At 38.4% G+C, this 17,911-nt stretch overlaps 2 protein-coding genes across 3 annotated transcripts in view; one reads left to right on the forward strand and one right to left on the reverse strand.

Moving 5' to 3' along the window:
- The first annotated feature begins 441 nt into the window (after positions 1–441).
- LOC126811419 (arginine kinase) lies at positions 442–9,452 on the forward strand. Its single transcript, XM_050537024.2, has 6 exons — positions 442–680; positions 5,523–5,782; positions 6,198–6,346; positions 6,589–6,754; positions 8,052–8,235; positions 8,847–9,452. The coding sequence occupies exons 1-6, from the start codon at positions 515–517 to the stop codon at positions 8,996–8,998; spliced, it is 1,077 nt and encodes a 358-aa protein (XP_050392981.1). The 5' UTR covers positions 442–514; the 3' UTR covers positions 8,999–9,452.
- Positions 9,453–10,503: 1,051 nt separating this feature from the next.
- Positions 10,504–17,911, reverse strand: part of LOC126811406 (amiloride-sensitive sodium channel subunit gamma) — a 29,724-nt gene continuing 22,316 nt past the window's right edge. For both annotated transcript variants that reach the window (XM_050536996.2, XM_050536997.2), the window contains exons 9-13: positions 17,094–17,172; positions 15,967–16,024; positions 13,715–13,806; positions 13,167–13,242; positions 10,504–12,865 (exon numbers count right to left, since the gene is read on the reverse strand). In XM_050536996.2, the coding sequence (XP_050392953.2) occupies positions 12,695–12,865; positions 13,167–13,242; positions 13,715–13,806; positions 15,967–16,024; positions 17,094–17,172 (476 nt within the window). In that variant the 3' untranslated portion in view covers positions 10,504–12,694. The remainder of the gene's footprint in view (positions 12,866–13,166; positions 13,243–13,714; positions 13,807–15,966; positions 16,025–17,093; positions 17,173–17,911) is intronic.

Genomic DNA, 17,911 nt, shown 5'->3' on the forward strand with positions numbered 1-17,911 from the left:
AAATAGGCCCATGTGTATTATGCGAGAGGGGCGTCTGCCTTTATAACGGCGTTTCATACTATCGTAATTGGTTGTTTTGGATATTCACTTTATGATTTATTTGCCTTTTCTCCCTGGATCTAACAGTTTATATTTCTTTCCGAAGGACTAGGAACTTTTCGGAATTTTGAAAAATATAAAATTGTATTGCATATTAAATTACCGAATATATAGCGTGTATACAGCATGTATTAAATTTTGTTCAAATAATATATAGGTTATCAAGGACATTTTTATTCATTCATAGTTTAGAGTACCGTAACCTTTTTTACAATAGTTAGCTGTCGAAGAGTCGATAAAACTCAGATTTGAACCTATCAGCGTTCAACAATTCACGAGCCAATCGTGTTGGACGAGTCCACATGTGGCTGTCACTAGGCAACTCGTATAAAACCAACATCGTTTCTTCTTCTCATCGCAGACGCCGAGGATATTTTCTGACACAGTAATACCTAATAGCTTGTTATTTATCAAGATGGCACAGGGACAAAATTTGAACGCCGATCAGTTGTTTGAAAAAATAAACGCGGCTAAGGATTCTAAATCTTTATTGAAGAAACATCTGACTCCTGAAATATTCGCTGCTACTAAGGACAAGGTTTCTAAATTTAAAGGAACATTGGCTGATTGTATCCGATCAGGTGAGTCCTGTGTTTTTATTTTGAAATCGATATTGCACGTCACGTGTTTGCAGTTTTCATTACGATGCATGCATCATCATGCAGTCGATGTAGAGCGCCATGTCATTTAATATGCCGACTGTCTTGGCGGACCTCGTAGAGGACACCAGAAGGTTATCGTTGTAAACTGCCCGCTACACTGTTGCAAGTCTGAAATCCGAACAAAGTAAATGTTGGAATTGCTAAATTTTATTCTCTTGCCATTTTGTTTTTTTTAGTTAATGTTTTCAATTAATCGCTAGGAATTTATATGGGAAGTTCAGGACATTTAAATATTGCGTAAGGTATACGTGGATTGTGGCAGTGCGTGATAAAATGTGACCAATGTGAATTGACTAGGAAAGGATTGTCTTTCTAGGTCACCGAGAAATGAATATCGCAAATCGCTGATATATTTAGGTCAGGAAACAAGAGATGTTCCAAATCTGATCTTTATTTATTGATCGTGCCCTTAATTTACGACAGACTAGCTACGCCAAGTTAAATTTAGACTCGTCATGTTAATTTAGTCAATGAAGGCGCATAAGATAAGAAATTACACATTAAACTGACTGCCATAGACTAACATCGGATAAATAGCCCGAGTTGGTTAATATCTTCTGCTGTACACACGCCCTTCCTCGCTATGCAATATATGGTATCTATTTATAGTATGCCGGTAATGTACTAACGTACTATAGGCCAACTTCAGTGTACATTTCCTGTATTAAACAAGGATATGTGAAGGTTACGCCACGAAACATTGCCATCCTGTTCTGCATGCCAACAAGTCTTTTTGTAGTTCGCGGTCCATAGACAAATTATAAATCCCAGATTAATTGGGATACATTGTGAGAAAATGAATAAGAATTTTAAAAAATAGTCTTCCAGGAAAAGCCGACTTTATAATTATATACAACATTTGAACACTACGTGAAAACTTGGCACCGTTAATCAAGATATCATATTTCTGGTTAATGCTGATTTTACAATAAGTATTGTTATCGATGTATGAAGTCCATTGTATGCTAGCGTCGAATTATATCGGCATGTAGCCAAGTAGGTTATAGTGACTGACTGGCTATATGATTACCAGCCTTAGTAAATTTATAAAACTATAGACCAGAAATACACTATAGATATAATAACCTTCAAGAAAGAACCAAGGTTGTCAGCGATACAGGTGTCTGATCTAAGGTGGGGGGGGGGGGGAATTGTTCACAGTAAAAGTCCTGAATTAACATGGTAGTTGGCTTTTATTTGGAAACGGATGGGTTGGGGGTAACGCGTACGCGTGAAATCACATGGTATATCAGTGGCGTGGTTTCGATTGCCTACCTGTACGCGACAAGGAGTAGGTTCGCCTGTTCAACCTCGGGTCCTCCGGTACCCCCCCCCCCCCCCCCGCTAAAGAACCTACGCGCAAGCGAATTATTGAAATAAAGTTAAACCATGCAAATTACCTAGATTTGTGTCGAGTGGACGTATATAACCCCATTTGAAAATTTGATTCTTTAATTGTTGCCCTTGATCCGATTTGCAAGAATAAATTATTTAGGTAACTTACGGTAACAATTCTCACGGAGTTATTCGACTTGGGTGTTTTAAACCATATCTTCTAAAGGATAATAGTTATCACAGATTTGATATTTACAGATCGCTATTTACAGTAGGCCTACCCTCTAAAGCCCGAACGGGGTGGAGTGTGGGTTTCGCCTAACCATGTCGACCTGGACTGTGTTGCTAATGGTGGTCGTTGCATTTCAGAACGAGACTTTTAATAGTTTAGTGATTACAACTGCAGTTTTTGATCAATACATCATGTGTTGGCCGAGAAAGTTAATCGAGATTTTCCGGCATGGTTTTCCCCGTGTTGGTGGTGCAAGACAGGGTCGGGGGGGGGGGGGCGAAAAACCGAGGTCATGTGGTCATGTGTACGCATTGGCATCCACGAAAAGATCCCTTGACAGTTGGAATTCGTTATAAGAGTAGGTCATCAGACGCTGTCCGGGCAAAATTTCCCTCGTACTACTGCATGTCGTATGCCCGTCTTCAATAGCCCAGTCGGAGCAGAACCGTAAGACGTTAAAATTTTATTTCACATAATAGACCTGTGCATCTTTAGCTCAACAAATTAATAAACCGAGCCGACAACATCGTTAAAATATTCGATGTATTGATAAATGGAAGACTGGATATCGATTTGTTCAAATCTCCTTCACTCAAAATAAAAATAGATAAAAACCTCTATTCAATCATAGGCCTATCCCTTTCAATCCGATTTCAATGTCGCATACAGCAGCGAAATATATTCGTGGATAGTGCATTATTCGGAACATTTCGAAAGGAATTGGCATACTGGTATTTTAAAGTAATAGAATCTACCAATAGATATATTTATATTGTATATTCAATTTATATGGATAAATGACTGAATTCTGCCAGCAGATCCCCGATTAATATTGTTCACGACCCAAATAACCTATTTTATTATGATCAGTAGTGGAATACCGCGTTTTATCAGTGAAATAAAAGTGTTATTCCACTGGCTATTTGTTTTTCCCTAAAATGATTGTAAAATCATAAAATAGAACATTTGTCGTTTGGTCGTGAATAACATATTTTATTTCATCTCTAAGCAAGAAAACGTTTATATTTTCACTCATGCTACGCATTCGTGAAAGTATAAGTTTTCTTGCTTAATGAAATAAAATATGTTATTCACTCTTAAACGACAAATATCCTCTATTTAGACGGGCATTCATTGCAAAAGGCCGGCTGGTGTGTTTGCATGTTTATTTACAAATTTTCTTCGTGTCTCGACATTTGTCAGGCATTTAGACTTGGACCACGTAAAACAGATTTTTCTTGACTATACAATATTCTAAAAGTAAATACAAACGCAGATATGTCTATCCCGAAGTCGGTGGGGTTCATTCGTGGTAAAAAGCGGTTGTCCACGACGCATTTATATGACCCCAACTGAGAAAATTTAGATGTCGTCGTGTTCTTGTAAAGTCCTTTTACAAGAAAAGTGTTGGAATAATGGGGTGCCGTAGCCTACATTTATACACCCATGAGCTCTCGATAGAATGGGTGGTGCTGTCATGCAAGATGTAGACGGGCCCACATGGCCTGTAAACCTTTCTAAGCTATAATGGTGTGGTGACCTATCGAGATTTTTTAGAAATTATGAGTATAGGATAGGCCTCCAGAGAGTATCGGCGAGTTGGACAAGTTTCTTACGACCTAGGCCTACATCAGGACCCCACATTAATAGGGATGAACGAGAAAATTGAATTATTTCTCCGGCAATCCAATTTGATTCGAGAACACAACTTACCTTTTTTTTTCTCTTCCTGACCATCTACAACTGAAATGACCGATCTAGCAAATAATCATTTTGCTATTAGTTTTTGGCCTCTATAGTCTATAGGGCCCTACCGTAGACTAATAACCTTTATCCCCTCTTAGTGACCCAATCAGGTGACTATAATGGATTATTTCTATGATCTTCAGATTAGTTTTAAGTCATATAATTTCGAACTTTTGCTATGTTTTTTTGAACATGGGCCAAGGTCAATCGGTCAAGGTAAATGGCCTTATAGGCTACACTTCATGAATGTACTTAAATGGTAGCCTACCACAAGTTAAAATTTGAGGCCTTCCAATTTATTTATTTTTTTAAATGACAATCTATTAAGAAATTAGACTGTTTACATTCTTTCAAATATATATTTCCATAGATGAAATATAAATGAAACCAAATCCTAGTTTGTCCGTTCATTAGCAGGTTAATCGGATTTGCAACAAGTAGTAATAATTTGGCGCTTAGTTCGTTGGCTTCTAATCTTCTGAGGCAACGTTAATCCAAAATCTGATTGGTTGCTACACGTATGACGTCATGCCACTTGGTGACGTTTTTTTATTATAAATTGGTTGGAAGTTTGAACGAAGTAACAGTTGTGTTGCATCTTGTCAGCGTTGTTTTGGTATTACAAATTAGCTTAGAACAACGATCTAAACATGGCCTCAAATTTATCCATCGATGAATTGTGGAAGAAACTACAAGGAGCAACAGACTGCAAGTCGTTGCTGAAGAAAAATCTTACCGAATCAATTTTCAAAGAATTGAAGGATGTGAAATCTAAATTTGGTGGCACTTTGGCCGATTGCATTCGTTCAGGTTTGCTTCTTTTTTTTTAAAAGGACGATTGTGGTGGCTATGACTTACTGAGATCTATGGAACTTAATTTCGTATAATTTTGAATTGAGCCTTTTGTTGTAGCCTATATTGTTTGGGCGACATTGTTGGGCATGCCGCGTAGCCTGTTTTAGTTAGGCTAGTGTAGAGAAGAGATCTAGGCCTAGATCTACACGATTCTTCTCCTTTACTTATCCGTCAATTTGGCTATAATATTAACGATTTCTCCTTAATCCGTTTCTTTCATATAATTAGAAAATATCTTAATTTCGATATCGTTATGTCTAGGCTAGAAAAGTGTAACTGCCGTCGTACCCACCCAGCTAGGCCTATATAATATTGATATAACCAGGTCTTTATAGGCCCCACCCAAGCCATTCTAATTTCTAGTACATGGTAGCCTAGTACTAGCAGGCTAGTAATTAAGCTTAACTAGGCCTAAGTCGACCTGAATGAGGATAATTATTAACAACCAAACGGTGAAGTACGCCTCGCCAAATGAAAAATGCACGTCTACTGACTAAAACCGTAAAAAGGTAACTCGCACAGCCGGTTTTGGCTCTCTTTTTTTCTTTTGTAAGTTAGGTTTGTAATTTATAATATTATCCTTTTCATTGCAGGATGCATGAACCCAGACAGTGGTGTTGGAATCTATGCGTCTGACCCTGATGCTTACACCACGTTTGCTGCTGTTCTCGACCCCGTCATCAAGGATTACCACAACGTCACAGAACTGAACCACCCCAAGCCAGACTTCGGTGATACCTCTAAACTTGACTTCGGTGATTTGGATCCCTCTGGTGACATGATTGTGTCTACCCGTGTCCGTGTTGGCAGAAGTCATGCCAGCTATGGCTTTCCACCCGTTCTTACACTGGAAGTGAGTAGACCGCATTTATTAATAATGGTAGTAGAAATGAAGTTTGGTCCGTTACGTCATACTTAACTTTTCCACTCCATCCGGTCTATGTAGTGTGCTTAATGCTATGAGGGGACGATTTTGCTAGATCTTTTTAGAGTACACAGGACACACACGGGACCTCGGATTGCGTCCCAATCCGATCGACTGGCCGTTTTTCTTTGGCAATGCCAGGCCCCACCCTGCACCACTAACGGGGGGGGGGGGGAGACCACGCTCTGAAAAACCATGAAATCAAACCAATACTTGCTGAACCAACCGTTTAATATTACCGGTACCAGTATGATATATATATTAACGAATTCGTAAAGACGGCCATTCAGCCAAACCATCCTGAAATGATTATATCATGATTATAAAACTTTGTTATATTCAGGATCGTGTTGAAATGGAAAAGAACACGGTTAAGTGTCTGGCGAAATTGACCGGCGATTTGAAAGGTGAATACTGCCCACTCACGGGTATGACCAAAGAAAAACAAGCTGAGCTCACAGCGGATCATTTCCTCTTCAACGATAGTGATAGGTACGTTTTGCATTATAATTTAAGATGTCCTTATCAGAATTCCCCCTCCCCAAATGTTTAGTTGGTAATTATTTGGTCTGGCTGTTCCAGTAAGAGTAGACATCTAGTTGTAATTAACCTTTTGAACTCCATAGGCAGTGAAAGGATGAACCCCATGGATTCTCACTGTTCTTCGCCCATCTTTGAAAATATAGTCGTGTACAGCATAAGTGGTTTATAAAGTTTACATTCCTATATTTCAGATTCTTGAGGGAAGCTGGAGGCTACAATGATTGGCCCACAGGCCGAGGTATCTACTTTGCCACCAATAAAAAATTCTTAGTATGGGTCAACGAGGAGGATCATCTCCGATTTATCTCTATGCAAATGGGAGGCAACTTAGGTGAAGTTTATACCCGATTAGTCAAGGTGAGTACAGGTCTTGCAGATTTCATTTGAACCCGTTTTTGAAAATGTGTTGATTATCGTGTCTCTGACTTGACATAAACAGAATTGTTAATCTAGTAGTAAATTAGTCAGTGCATCATTTTGTAAATAACAAGTTTTCCACAACTTAAATCCACCATGTACGCAGATCAAAATATAAACGGTAGTCTCCCGCAGCTCCCGGCAGCTTATTAATCGGTTTGAATTCAAGATGGGCGATTGATATTTAGTAAAATGTTACATAAATGAGCGTCTGCGGTAAATTGTAATTGAAAATGACTATCGACAGTTATGTTTTAAATCTTAAAAGCAGTTCGTTCTGAAATTTTGATTAGAAAAACAAATGTCTCATTGGATCCATTTAGTCATAATAGTTTTATGCTTATGGGAGCTCAAATAAATAATATATGTAAATTGTGCTATTTTAATATCAGAAATATAGGTAAAATACGTAAATCTGTTAACTGCAGAGGCCGCTAAGTCACTTGTTAATTCTCTGGTCACTTCTCGATTAGATCACTTTAATTCACTTTTAGTTGGTAGTTGGCTTTTAGTTGGTAGTTGGTTTACCTTAAAGTTTAAAGCTTACAGATAAATTACAGAATACTGCGGCTAGACTTGTTACTTAACTAAGAAATGTGACCACATAACTCATGTTTTATATAATTTACACTGGTTACCTGTTAAATATCGAATTGATTTTAAGATTTTATTACTTTTAAATGTTTAAATAATTTAGCTCTTGTTTACCTCTCAGATCTTTTAGAACTTTATACACCTGGCCGGCCGAACATTACGTACATCAGAAACTACTTTTAAAGCCCAAAACTGTTCAACTAGTCTCTTTATGGTCAGCGCTCTTTTAGTTATCAAGCACCTGTTTTATGGAATCTATTTTTAGTTTAAGATGTTGTACATCTCTATATTCTTTTAAAAAAAAAACTTTTAAGATGTACATCTCTATATTCTTTTAAAAAAAAAAAACCCCAACTTAAAACACATTTATTTAATCAGGCTTTTAACTGACAATCGTTAACATGTCCATAATCTTTATGTATAATTTACATTGTCACTTTGTAAAGTGCCCCTGAACATGTTATATGAAAGGGCGCACTATAAATAATAATAATGTCTTAGTATTTCTCGGAAGAAAATAAATTCCCCAGTTTCAATTTCTTGGTCAATTTTAATAACGCCTGTTTGGCCTAAAAAGAATACTGTTATTGATGAACTTGTATTGAGCTATAGATTTTTCTAAATGTTTTTCTTTATTCTCCAGGCCATCAAAGAACTGGAGACAAGCGGTCTTGAATTCGCCAAGAAGGATAACCTTGGTTACCTTACATTCTGCCCCAGTAACTTGGGCACCACCCTCCGAGCCTCTGTACATATTAAAATCCCCAAGTTGGCTGCAGATCCAGAATTCAAGAAATTTTGCGATGGTCTTCACATCCAAGCCCGAGGTATGTAGTAGCATGGTTTATTTGGAGGTTAAGTGTATCTTATTCTTAAAGCCTTTTCGGAACTCGATTAGTATCGTTTTATTTTCACGATTCTGAATTTTCTACAATACCACCTGTCGTTCATTATGTTGAAGACTTTAGGAAGTTTATAACATTGTGCCATTTTCATTGTTTACAAGACAGATCCATAATCACTAACGGTAAAATTTTGAAATGTTGGACATACATACTGATGTAAAGATATTCATATCTTATGAGTCTTCGAACGGGATCGATAGACTTCCACCCTTATTCCAATAAATGGTCAAACTCAACTTCACCGTCTACAATAGGACTAAAATGTCTACCTATGATAATCGAGTTGCAAAGTTCAAGGTTCATTCAATGTTAAGGTTGCCGTGGAGGTCGCGATGTCACAACCTGATTGGACGCAACTGCTCACGTGTCTGTAGATAACATAGCTATAAATTCGGGAATTTTGAAGTAAACGAGCAACGTCTAGATGTTAAACTCGCAGTCGTTTGCTTCAGGAACATGCAACTCGGTAGCAATGCCCTTGTTTCTTGTTTGTCGGTATCGGTATTTTAAATGTCATTTTATTGAAATTTCAGGTATTCACGGTGAGCATACTGAATCTGTTGGCGGTGTTTACGATATCTCTAACAAACGTCGATTAGGTCTAACCGAGATCGAAGCTGTACAAGAAATGAGACGGGGCGTTGAAGCTGTCATTAAACGTGAGAAAGAACTAAGCGGAAAATAAATTCCTGACCCTGTTACTGTCATTTTGAATTTACAGTATTTGAACTTGTATATAATGTGTGTTTATAGACTGTGTCAGAATTATCCGAATATCCACTGGTCTCAAAACAAAACAAAAAATGGCTAGATTAAATTCTTGACCCTAACACCATTTTAAATCCTAAGCTAAGATTCAAAAAGCGCATACTTCATAAAAGTGTTTGCTTGACATATCTCGGCAGCACTGTTATTTATTCCACTTTTTTTTTATTTGTTTTGTTAACTATCTATAGGCGCGAAGATCCAGACGGTTAATCGTTTTGTTTTCGATCATCTCGAGTAACCAGGATCCTAGTGATTATCGGTGTGATGTTAGATCTATTTATTACCAGAAATAGAACAAATTCCTATTTCTAGAATACCTGTGATAATAAAGAACCTTATTGAGACCCCAAGAATAAAAAATTGGAAAAGCAGACCTGTGTTTTTATTTATGTATCCAATTTGGATATAAATTGGGTTGGGACCTCATGGCCAAGGGGCAGTTCACATTATAGAAATGGCAACCATAATGGGTTATTTGATACTATCCCTGAAATACGGCTGAAGGCAAAGATGCTTGTGTAGCGTATTGGAATCGAATATTGACACGTTTTTATTCTATAATTTCTTAATGCAAGGCAATATCGCAACTCCCATTCTGTACCCTCCGTTTCCCCTTACAAAACTATCTGAACCCAATATTGGGATGTAAGCATCACGACCCAACCAGGCCCCGGTTTCACAAGGCATTCTCGGACTGAGTTGAGAATTCACTCTCAATCTCAGTTTATAAGATTTTTCATCCAGAAACGCATAAGTTTGAACATATTCTTATGCATTTGATACATAAGTTTTATAAGGAGCTATATTTTATAATAAGTCGAACAATTTTGAGTAAATTAACTGAGGAAAAGTGGGCCAGTCTTCCGCGCAAGTCGACATTTTATGTGGACGGGTCGTGTTGCAAAAACCGGGTATGTTTTTATATCGCCCTTACCCCTCCCCGCCCCAACTGGTCGGCCAAGCTATTTGCAACTATTCATACCCTGTAACATCGCCGTACCTCCAAGAGAAAGATTGTCTCGCCTTCCCAAACCAGGTGCAAGGTATTTTGGACTAATCATAAACTTTTGATTTTAACACGCCATTGGTCCGTTTATCCGATCTTGAACGACAGGGCGGTGGTTTTACCCGGAAACATGCCAGAAAACCCCAAATCCTGTCTGATCTTTCAAGTTTCTCGTCAAGGCCACCCTCTCCCGCCTCAAAAAAAAAAAAAAAAAAAAAAAAAATCCATTTTTCACTCCGGGTTCACCACTTTAAATCCCTTCAAAATTCCCACTGGCAAGATGAAGTACATGCATACACTGCTCTATTCAAATGTATGCACTTAATAACTAGAACCGTATAATTTACACCTTGCTCTCCTCGGCTATGTCATTAGTGTACAACCAATATAAAATGTTTTTCAACAAGTCTGAAATATTGATTTTATAACCTTGATTTTATAACCTATTTCATCCGTACATAAAATATATTCTATTGACCTCTGATATTGTAATCTAAATTGCGCAGCAAACATTACTTTAACATGCTAAGGTTTAAAATTATAGTTGACCTGTTTAAATTGGTTCTAATATTCACATGCAATGCAATGTGTAATACTTTCTCCCGAAATCAATTTCGCATAAACTACCGACATTAATCTAAGATACTGTAAAAACAGTTTTTACGTACGAACATACATATAGGGTATTTTTATAATAAAGATTTAAACTGCCTCGTCTTTTACTTGCATAAGACCTGGTTACATATACATGTATACAAATTTCAACTTTTTACATAGGTTGACTGCCAATCAAACATTCATAGCGTAGTCGTCCGGGCTTTTAAGACATATAAAGGTAAATTTACGTATATACATAGTCTATTGCATCCAATTTAATTTATAAATTTCAGCAGATTGAAAATGACTTACTTTTACAAAATCGGTTGGCTGTGAATAAAATCTACTACCTACAATATTTACAAATTTCAACATATTGAAAATGCCTTACTTTTTACAAATATAGGTTGTGTGTTAACAAAACCCACGCCCACCATAAGCGTAGTCCGTTCTTTTAAAATTCTGTTAAAAATTGATGAATGACCGTGAATTTCAATACATTAATTCGTGAATTCAAATGGGGTCTAACGTCCTACTTTTCTGCACTTGGCTAATAAAGGAGGGGCATACGCTAAGTAGTGTGCTGTGAAGGAAATTTTTGCCCGGACAGCGATGCTATGGCTTACTCTTATTTCGAATTCCAACTGTCAAGGGTTCTTTTATGTGCACGCTAATGTTTTCACTGGACCTCGGTTTTTCGTCCCATTCGAACGACTAGACACTGCCCTTGCCAGGCCCGCCGTCCTGCATCACTGACAGGAGTCGACCACGCCGGAATATCCTGAAGAACTTTCTTGGCCAACAAAGGGAGCAAACCCGAGACTTCCCGTCTTACTCACTGAGCCACAGTGGCCCCGAAATTAATTCGTATAACTAAACAACCTTGGGTTTACGCTTGGCGTGCTCGTAAAGGATCCCATGGCAGTTGGAATTCGATTTAAACAGCGCCGCTGTCCAGCAAAATTTTCCTCATAGAACACTGTATGACGTATGCTCGTCTTCATTGGCCCAGCCCGAGCAGAACAGTAGGTCGTTAAACCCCATGTCATTTCATTACATTTCTGAAACGGGGTTTTCAGGTGCGGTTATCCCTTGTCAGTGGTGCAGGACCACGGGCCTGGCACGGACGGTGTCTAGTCGATCGGGTGGAACAAAAAGCAGTCAAAGCAGGTCCCGTGTACACAATAGCGTGCGCATAAAAGATCACTTAACAGTTCAAATTCGAAAAAATTCGCTGTCCAGACAATATTACCCTCACAGCACACTGTATGGCGTAAGCGATGAACCAATGAGTAAGGCGCTGACTCGCTAGCATGAAGGTCCCTAGAAATGGTTCCACTTCTATCTTTTACTCAAGCCACAGTAAGTGGGCGATTCTAAGGACTTCCTTTGAACCCGGAAGTAAAGCCTGTCAGGGGTTCAACTCCTTAATTTTTGATTAATCTGGTCCGAAAAGCTACTTTCTAGGGTTTAACATGTAATTAATCAATCCACAGTTCTGTACTTTTGTGCAGGTCGATAGATAAATACTCCCTGGATATGAGGACGAGTACGGCAATATAGTTTGATCAACTATCAGTCAGGGGCAATAACTCTGAAAACACCTCTGAGAAAATTCTCGAAATTTATAGGGATCACCTTAACTCGTCTTTAATGGACATTGCAGGATACCTGAACCTGAATATTTTGTGATATATACGGTCAAAAACGTAACTCTGAAGAGTGAGTACAATAAACGATGGACAGACGGACAGATGCGATGACTATATAATACCATATAACATTTCAACGTGTGAATGTATAAAAGATATCTCAGTTTTACATCTCCACCACCATTATAGTAACATAACAAAACATGACAATAACAATTGGGCCCATACAGCAGGTGATACTACGTTTTGAAACATATAGAATAGAGGGGCGTTAAACCCTATTTCATTTCATCTTATTTGTTTTAAAACACGCCCCTTTCATTTCTCTAAATAAACTTTTTTTTAAAATGTACAAGTTTTATTTCCAGGCACTTTTGTCGGATTCCACTTTTCTGGCCGGATTACAACATTTAAAGATACTGATTATAAATATGTCCACAAATAACTCCACGAATTCCATCATTGTGACGACAGATAATCCTAAAAATAAACCAAGCTGTCCACCAATATCCGACAATAAATCTTCAAGCTGAAATAAACAAAATGTAAGAAATAAAGGAGAACTTCCAAATAAAGGAATTTAACGCGGTTCTCAAAGGGGACAGAATTACTAGTCTCAATCCAGTTTCGGGGTTGTTTATTGGAGTTACTTCCCTTTATCCCATTTAGCGTGCATGGAGCTCGTACCTTATGGCCTAGATAGTTTATTATGGGCTTGCTCTGTGAATATACGTCAAAATATTAATGTATATAATATTTGAAGTTAGAAAACATGCCTGCAATAGGCAGATTTAGCCCTTACATAGTGCACCTTTAAACATTTGTCTTACCATGTATGAAGGTGTTGTTGAAATTGTTTCATAATTCAACTTCTGATAATATATGTCCACTTTTAAAACATTATCCCTGAAAAATAAAACCCAAACAAATATAAATTCCGCTTAAAGACGCATTATGGAAGATTAGATAAAGAACTGAAAGTTCGCACTATGATATTTAAAAATAGATAATGTATGTAAAGGGAATATTCTGAAAATTTCAGTCAAATTACTTCATTCTGAGGCGAGGAATCTTCATTTCAATAATACTGTAACCTCGATTAACATTGTTAAAGTTCTTACGATAATAAACAAAGTCTCGACTATACATTTTTACGGTTAATCTACAGCTCTGTTATAATTCTGCAAAGGAAATACCAACGTCCAGAAAAAAAAAAATGGAATTTCTTTTTGTATCTGGAACATACATGAACTATATGAGACTATAACTCTTAAACACTTCAACATTGTGATTAAGGAATTGGTGTGTGGTGTTCAGGATTATTGGTTATAATTTGCAAAGTTAAAAAATAACAAAAAATCACCGAGATGTTAATTACCTTATAAACGTTCTTTGTTCGTCGGCTGTCATGTTGTCCAATTTTGGTTTCAATGACGGATCATTTACTTTGAGTCTATCTATAAGATCTGACTAAATGAAGTGATTAAAAAAAAACTTGTATTATACGTAATATGTATTGATACATTGAAAGTATAAGAGAGAGCGAGAGAGAGAGAGAGAGAGAGAGAGGGGCGGGAGAGGGGGGAAGTGGGGATAACGTTCACTCGACACTTTCAATAATTTGCTTGCGCTTAAAGGCGTTCGGCAGTGGGGGGAAACCGGAGAACACCGAGAAAGTAGACGAGGTTGGACAGGTGTCCCTACTTCTTGTAATTTACCCGTGGGGATCTAAACCACGACACTTGACTCAAAGACCTTATGATCTAACACGCACGCGTTAACGCCCACTAAACACAAACTAGGTCATATTCGGATTAACATATTTTACAACATTATTTGAATAATTTGCTTGCACTTAGGGGTTAGCAGTGTGAAGAATTCAAGGCCTTCAGAGAAAACAACGTCCACTCGACACAAACTAGGTCATTTCAATTTTATTTTAATAATTCGCGTGCGCGTTATAGGGGTCTTTAGCAGTGGGAGGAAACCGGAGGTCCTGGAGAAAACCCACGAGGTTGGACAGGCGACTCTGGTTTTAGTTAATCCAACGATAAGGGAAAGTGTTATCAATAACCATTGCCTTTGTTCCAATTCCACCAGCCATGTACAATACCAATGTTGTCAGGATTTCCCACCAAGACGACGGGCAGCCCTAAAGATGGGGATAGCAACGAAGGTTTGTTGGACTGCCTCAGAAGGTTTTTTAAAATTTCCCGGTGAAATACGCTATTTGGGATATGTCATGGAACATTCCTTATTAGAACGTACTTAAAATTTCTTTCTTTATTTATTTGGCCCTAATAGTCTTCACTAGGAAGACAATCAATACAAAACAGTGAGATTGTGGCTTGTCATTGAGAACATTACATCATTCCCATCTAATCACTTTCTACTAGGGGATCACGGTGGCTAAGTGGGTAAGACGCTGGCACGCTAGCCTGGCGGTCGGGTGTTCGATCCCTGCATTGGGCGAAAAAGTTCATCCAGATTTTCCGGAGGGCCTCTGGCAAGGACAGCTATCTAGTCGTTCGGATGGGACGAAAAACCGAGGTCCCTGTATACACTGGGGTGCATGTAAAAGATCCCTTGACAGTTGGAATTCGATATAAGAGTAGGCGGTAGTGCCGCTGTCCGGGCAAAATGTCCCTCATAGCACGCTGTATGGCGTATGCCCGTCTTCATTAGCCCAGTTCGGAGCAAAACAGTAGGACGTTAAATCCCATTTCATTTTATTTTATTTCATTTCTCCCTGAATAACATAGTAGATCTATGGAAAGCAATAACTATATTTTTTATCGAGGGCTACGTTTCTACAACGATACTAGAGACTTTTGGCAAGCGGATTTATTTTCCATCCGTATCACGTATCCGTATCCGTTGCATCATTGTAGTTTTAGAGTTTTGGCAGATTTTCGCGCCGCGTAAGTATGAGTAGCTGAGCTGAGCTTAGTTTTATTACAGCATGATGGCAGTTATCTACTAAGATCAACATCAATACTAGTCAAGTGCCTGGCCTACAAATTCCTGAAGGGAGCAAACTCGTTAAACGGTCGCTGAGCTATTTACATTTTTTTTAAAATTTAGTGTCGAATCTTGTTAAAAATCTTCGACATCAACAGCAATTTTTGGTTTCACAAATGTATCATTTCAGAAAGTATATACCCCTTTTACAGATTGCACGGTCACACCTCCCTAAATTTAGCACGTAGATCAACCAGCATGCAGTCAGACAGACAGGAAAAATATGAAAATTCCGCGAAAAGCTCATCAAAAAATAATGATTAAATTCCAGTCTTTATCATGGTTAAAATCACATCAAACATACACCTTTGTGTTCTAGGATACACTTAGATTCATAAAAGCGCTATGACACAACATTTCAAGGTCTAAAAGTAGCAAAAAATACGGTAAAAAGACGACGATGTACGGACCTTTTCCGTATGAAAGCTGTTCGATACGTGCTGCAGTATATGTGTGCCGTATCACGTATGAGAAATACACACGCAATGATGACGTCACAAGCAAAATCAATACGGATACGCGATAGGGACCAGCATTTTACGATTGCCAAAAGTCTGTATTCTTGAGTTTTCAAACATAATGAACGAAAATATAATTGATTTTACTTACCATAGCAGGGTTCGTTGGCCACAGGGATGACGAAATTTGAGAATTGTACATCAGTTCTCTATTTAAAAAGACCAAAAGATAACATCATTTAGTTGTGATATATTTGAATGTGCCCACACAATGATGTACGCATTATTCTGAGAGAAAATACTTTATTCTGAGCGAAGTTGTGAATCTTTGAAGTTTTGTCAAGAAATAGCCATAATTAGCAGATGGAAACGACGTATGCAGTTCATATTCTCGATTGTCAAGTACCATTGTCCTCGATTGTCAGTCTATTTTATCAATGGTCACCACCAGCCATAAAGCGTTTAACTCAGATATGGCGAGTGTAGTCCAATCCACTCTGGTTCCCCCTTGTCTGTGATGCAGGACGGAGGGCCTGACAAATACAGCAGTCTAGTCCTTCGGATGAGACGAAAAAACGAGGTCCCATGTATACATTGCAATGCACGTAAAAGATCCCTTGGCAGTTGGAATTCGATATAAGAGTAGGCGATAGTGCACTGTATGGTGTATGCCCGTCTTCATTAGCCCAGTATAGGAGCAGAACAGTAGGACGTTAAAACCCCATTTCATTTCATTTCATTTCCAATCCACTCAACAGCTAAGTCATCCGATGGTCTACAGTGTTAAGAGCTTGTCATGTCAATAATTAAAGGTGTATTATGTAAGAGCTAAATCTGTCTTGTTTGTCTTTATTTTGGCTTCAAATGTTACACACACGATTATTTGGGCATGTCTATAAAATTACCTCTCTAGAGCATCGGGTGATGGGGGTTTGGGATGGTCTAGTGGTCGAGAGTATCGCCGGTCACCTCTAGCTTACGGTTGTGGTTTCGATCCCTCGTGTAAGCATATGTGGCTTGGAGATCGGGGCGTCTTCTAAACCTCGTGGGTTTACTCCGTGTACTCCGGTTTCCCCCCACAGAAAAGACCCATGCGCGTGGGCTAAGGTAATAAAAAGGAAACATAAGACAACTTGTCTGCGATACCACCCTCGGTGGAAGCGGACGTTAAACACTAAGAACAACAACAAGCATCGGATGGCAGATATTTAGGAAGCCCACGAGATTTGAAAATGTACCGATAAAATGGACAAACGAGACTAAGTCTCTTTTACTCACCTACAGCTTGGTTTACAGATATCGGAACATCCCAGATCATTCTTGTTATATCGTCTCTGTATACCCTTAACACACGACGCTGATAATAAAACAAAAAGTCAATAAACATTTCACAGCATATTTCTAAAATGCATATACATCTACATGAAACATATTCTATAAATCTTTTCCAGAAATAGCAAAATAATACGGAATAATTCTAAAGTATTCCTTTATTCTGTTTAATTGCGTCGTCCTGTTCACAGCATAATGCTAAATATATTCTATAAATCTTTTCTATAATTATCAAAATAATTATCTACATGAGGTAGAAACATCTTGGTATTTCATACGAATCAGGGCCGTATGTAGGATTTTAAAAGTGGGGTGCAGCAGAGTGGTGGGGCGCCATAGTCTCCACGTATGTGATATAAGAAAGTGTTTCGATCAGGGCAAACGAACCCATTGGCGTGTGGGCGCCCTTAAAACCGATCGACTGATCAGTGCCTTAAGAGACCGTGTGATCATAATCAAGTGTTTTATTTTATAATTGAAAGATTGTCAAATAATTTTTGTTTTTTTGGATGGGATGGGGGGGGGGCGCAATTTCTCGGGACGCCTTATTTTTCTGGGGGTGCAATGTACCCCCTGCACCCCCGCTAAATACGGCCCTGATACGAATTGGCTTGAAGTTTTTTCGTTTAATCTGCTTAGTGCCATTTCCTGTTCAGGCATTCCGTATCAGAGGTGGGGGGGGGGGGGGCAGACAGGACGACTGCCAATGACATCCATTTAATGAAGCAATTGGAATAAGGTCTTAGGATTAACTGTTTTGAAAT

Source organism: Patella vulgata, chromosome 2 (genome assembly GCF_932274485.2).
Source record: "Patella vulgata chromosome 2, xgPatVulg1.2, whole genome shotgun sequence".
NCBI lineage: Eukaryota > Metazoa > Mollusca > Gastropoda > Patellidae > Patella > Patella vulgata.

Coding starts and splice junctions, on each gene's coding strand:
- LOC126811419 (XM_050537024.2), top strand. CDS start 515: ATGGCACAGGGACAAAATTTGAACGCCGATCAGTTGTTTGAAAAAATA. Junction 6,347..6,588: donor CTCTTCAACGATAGTGATAG/GTACGTTTTGCA, acceptor CCTATATTTCAG/ATTCTTGAGGGAAGCTGGAG. Junction 6,755..8,051: donor TTTATACCCGATTAGTCAAG/GTGAGTACAGGT, acceptor TTTATTCTCCAG/GCCATCAAAGAACTGGAGAC.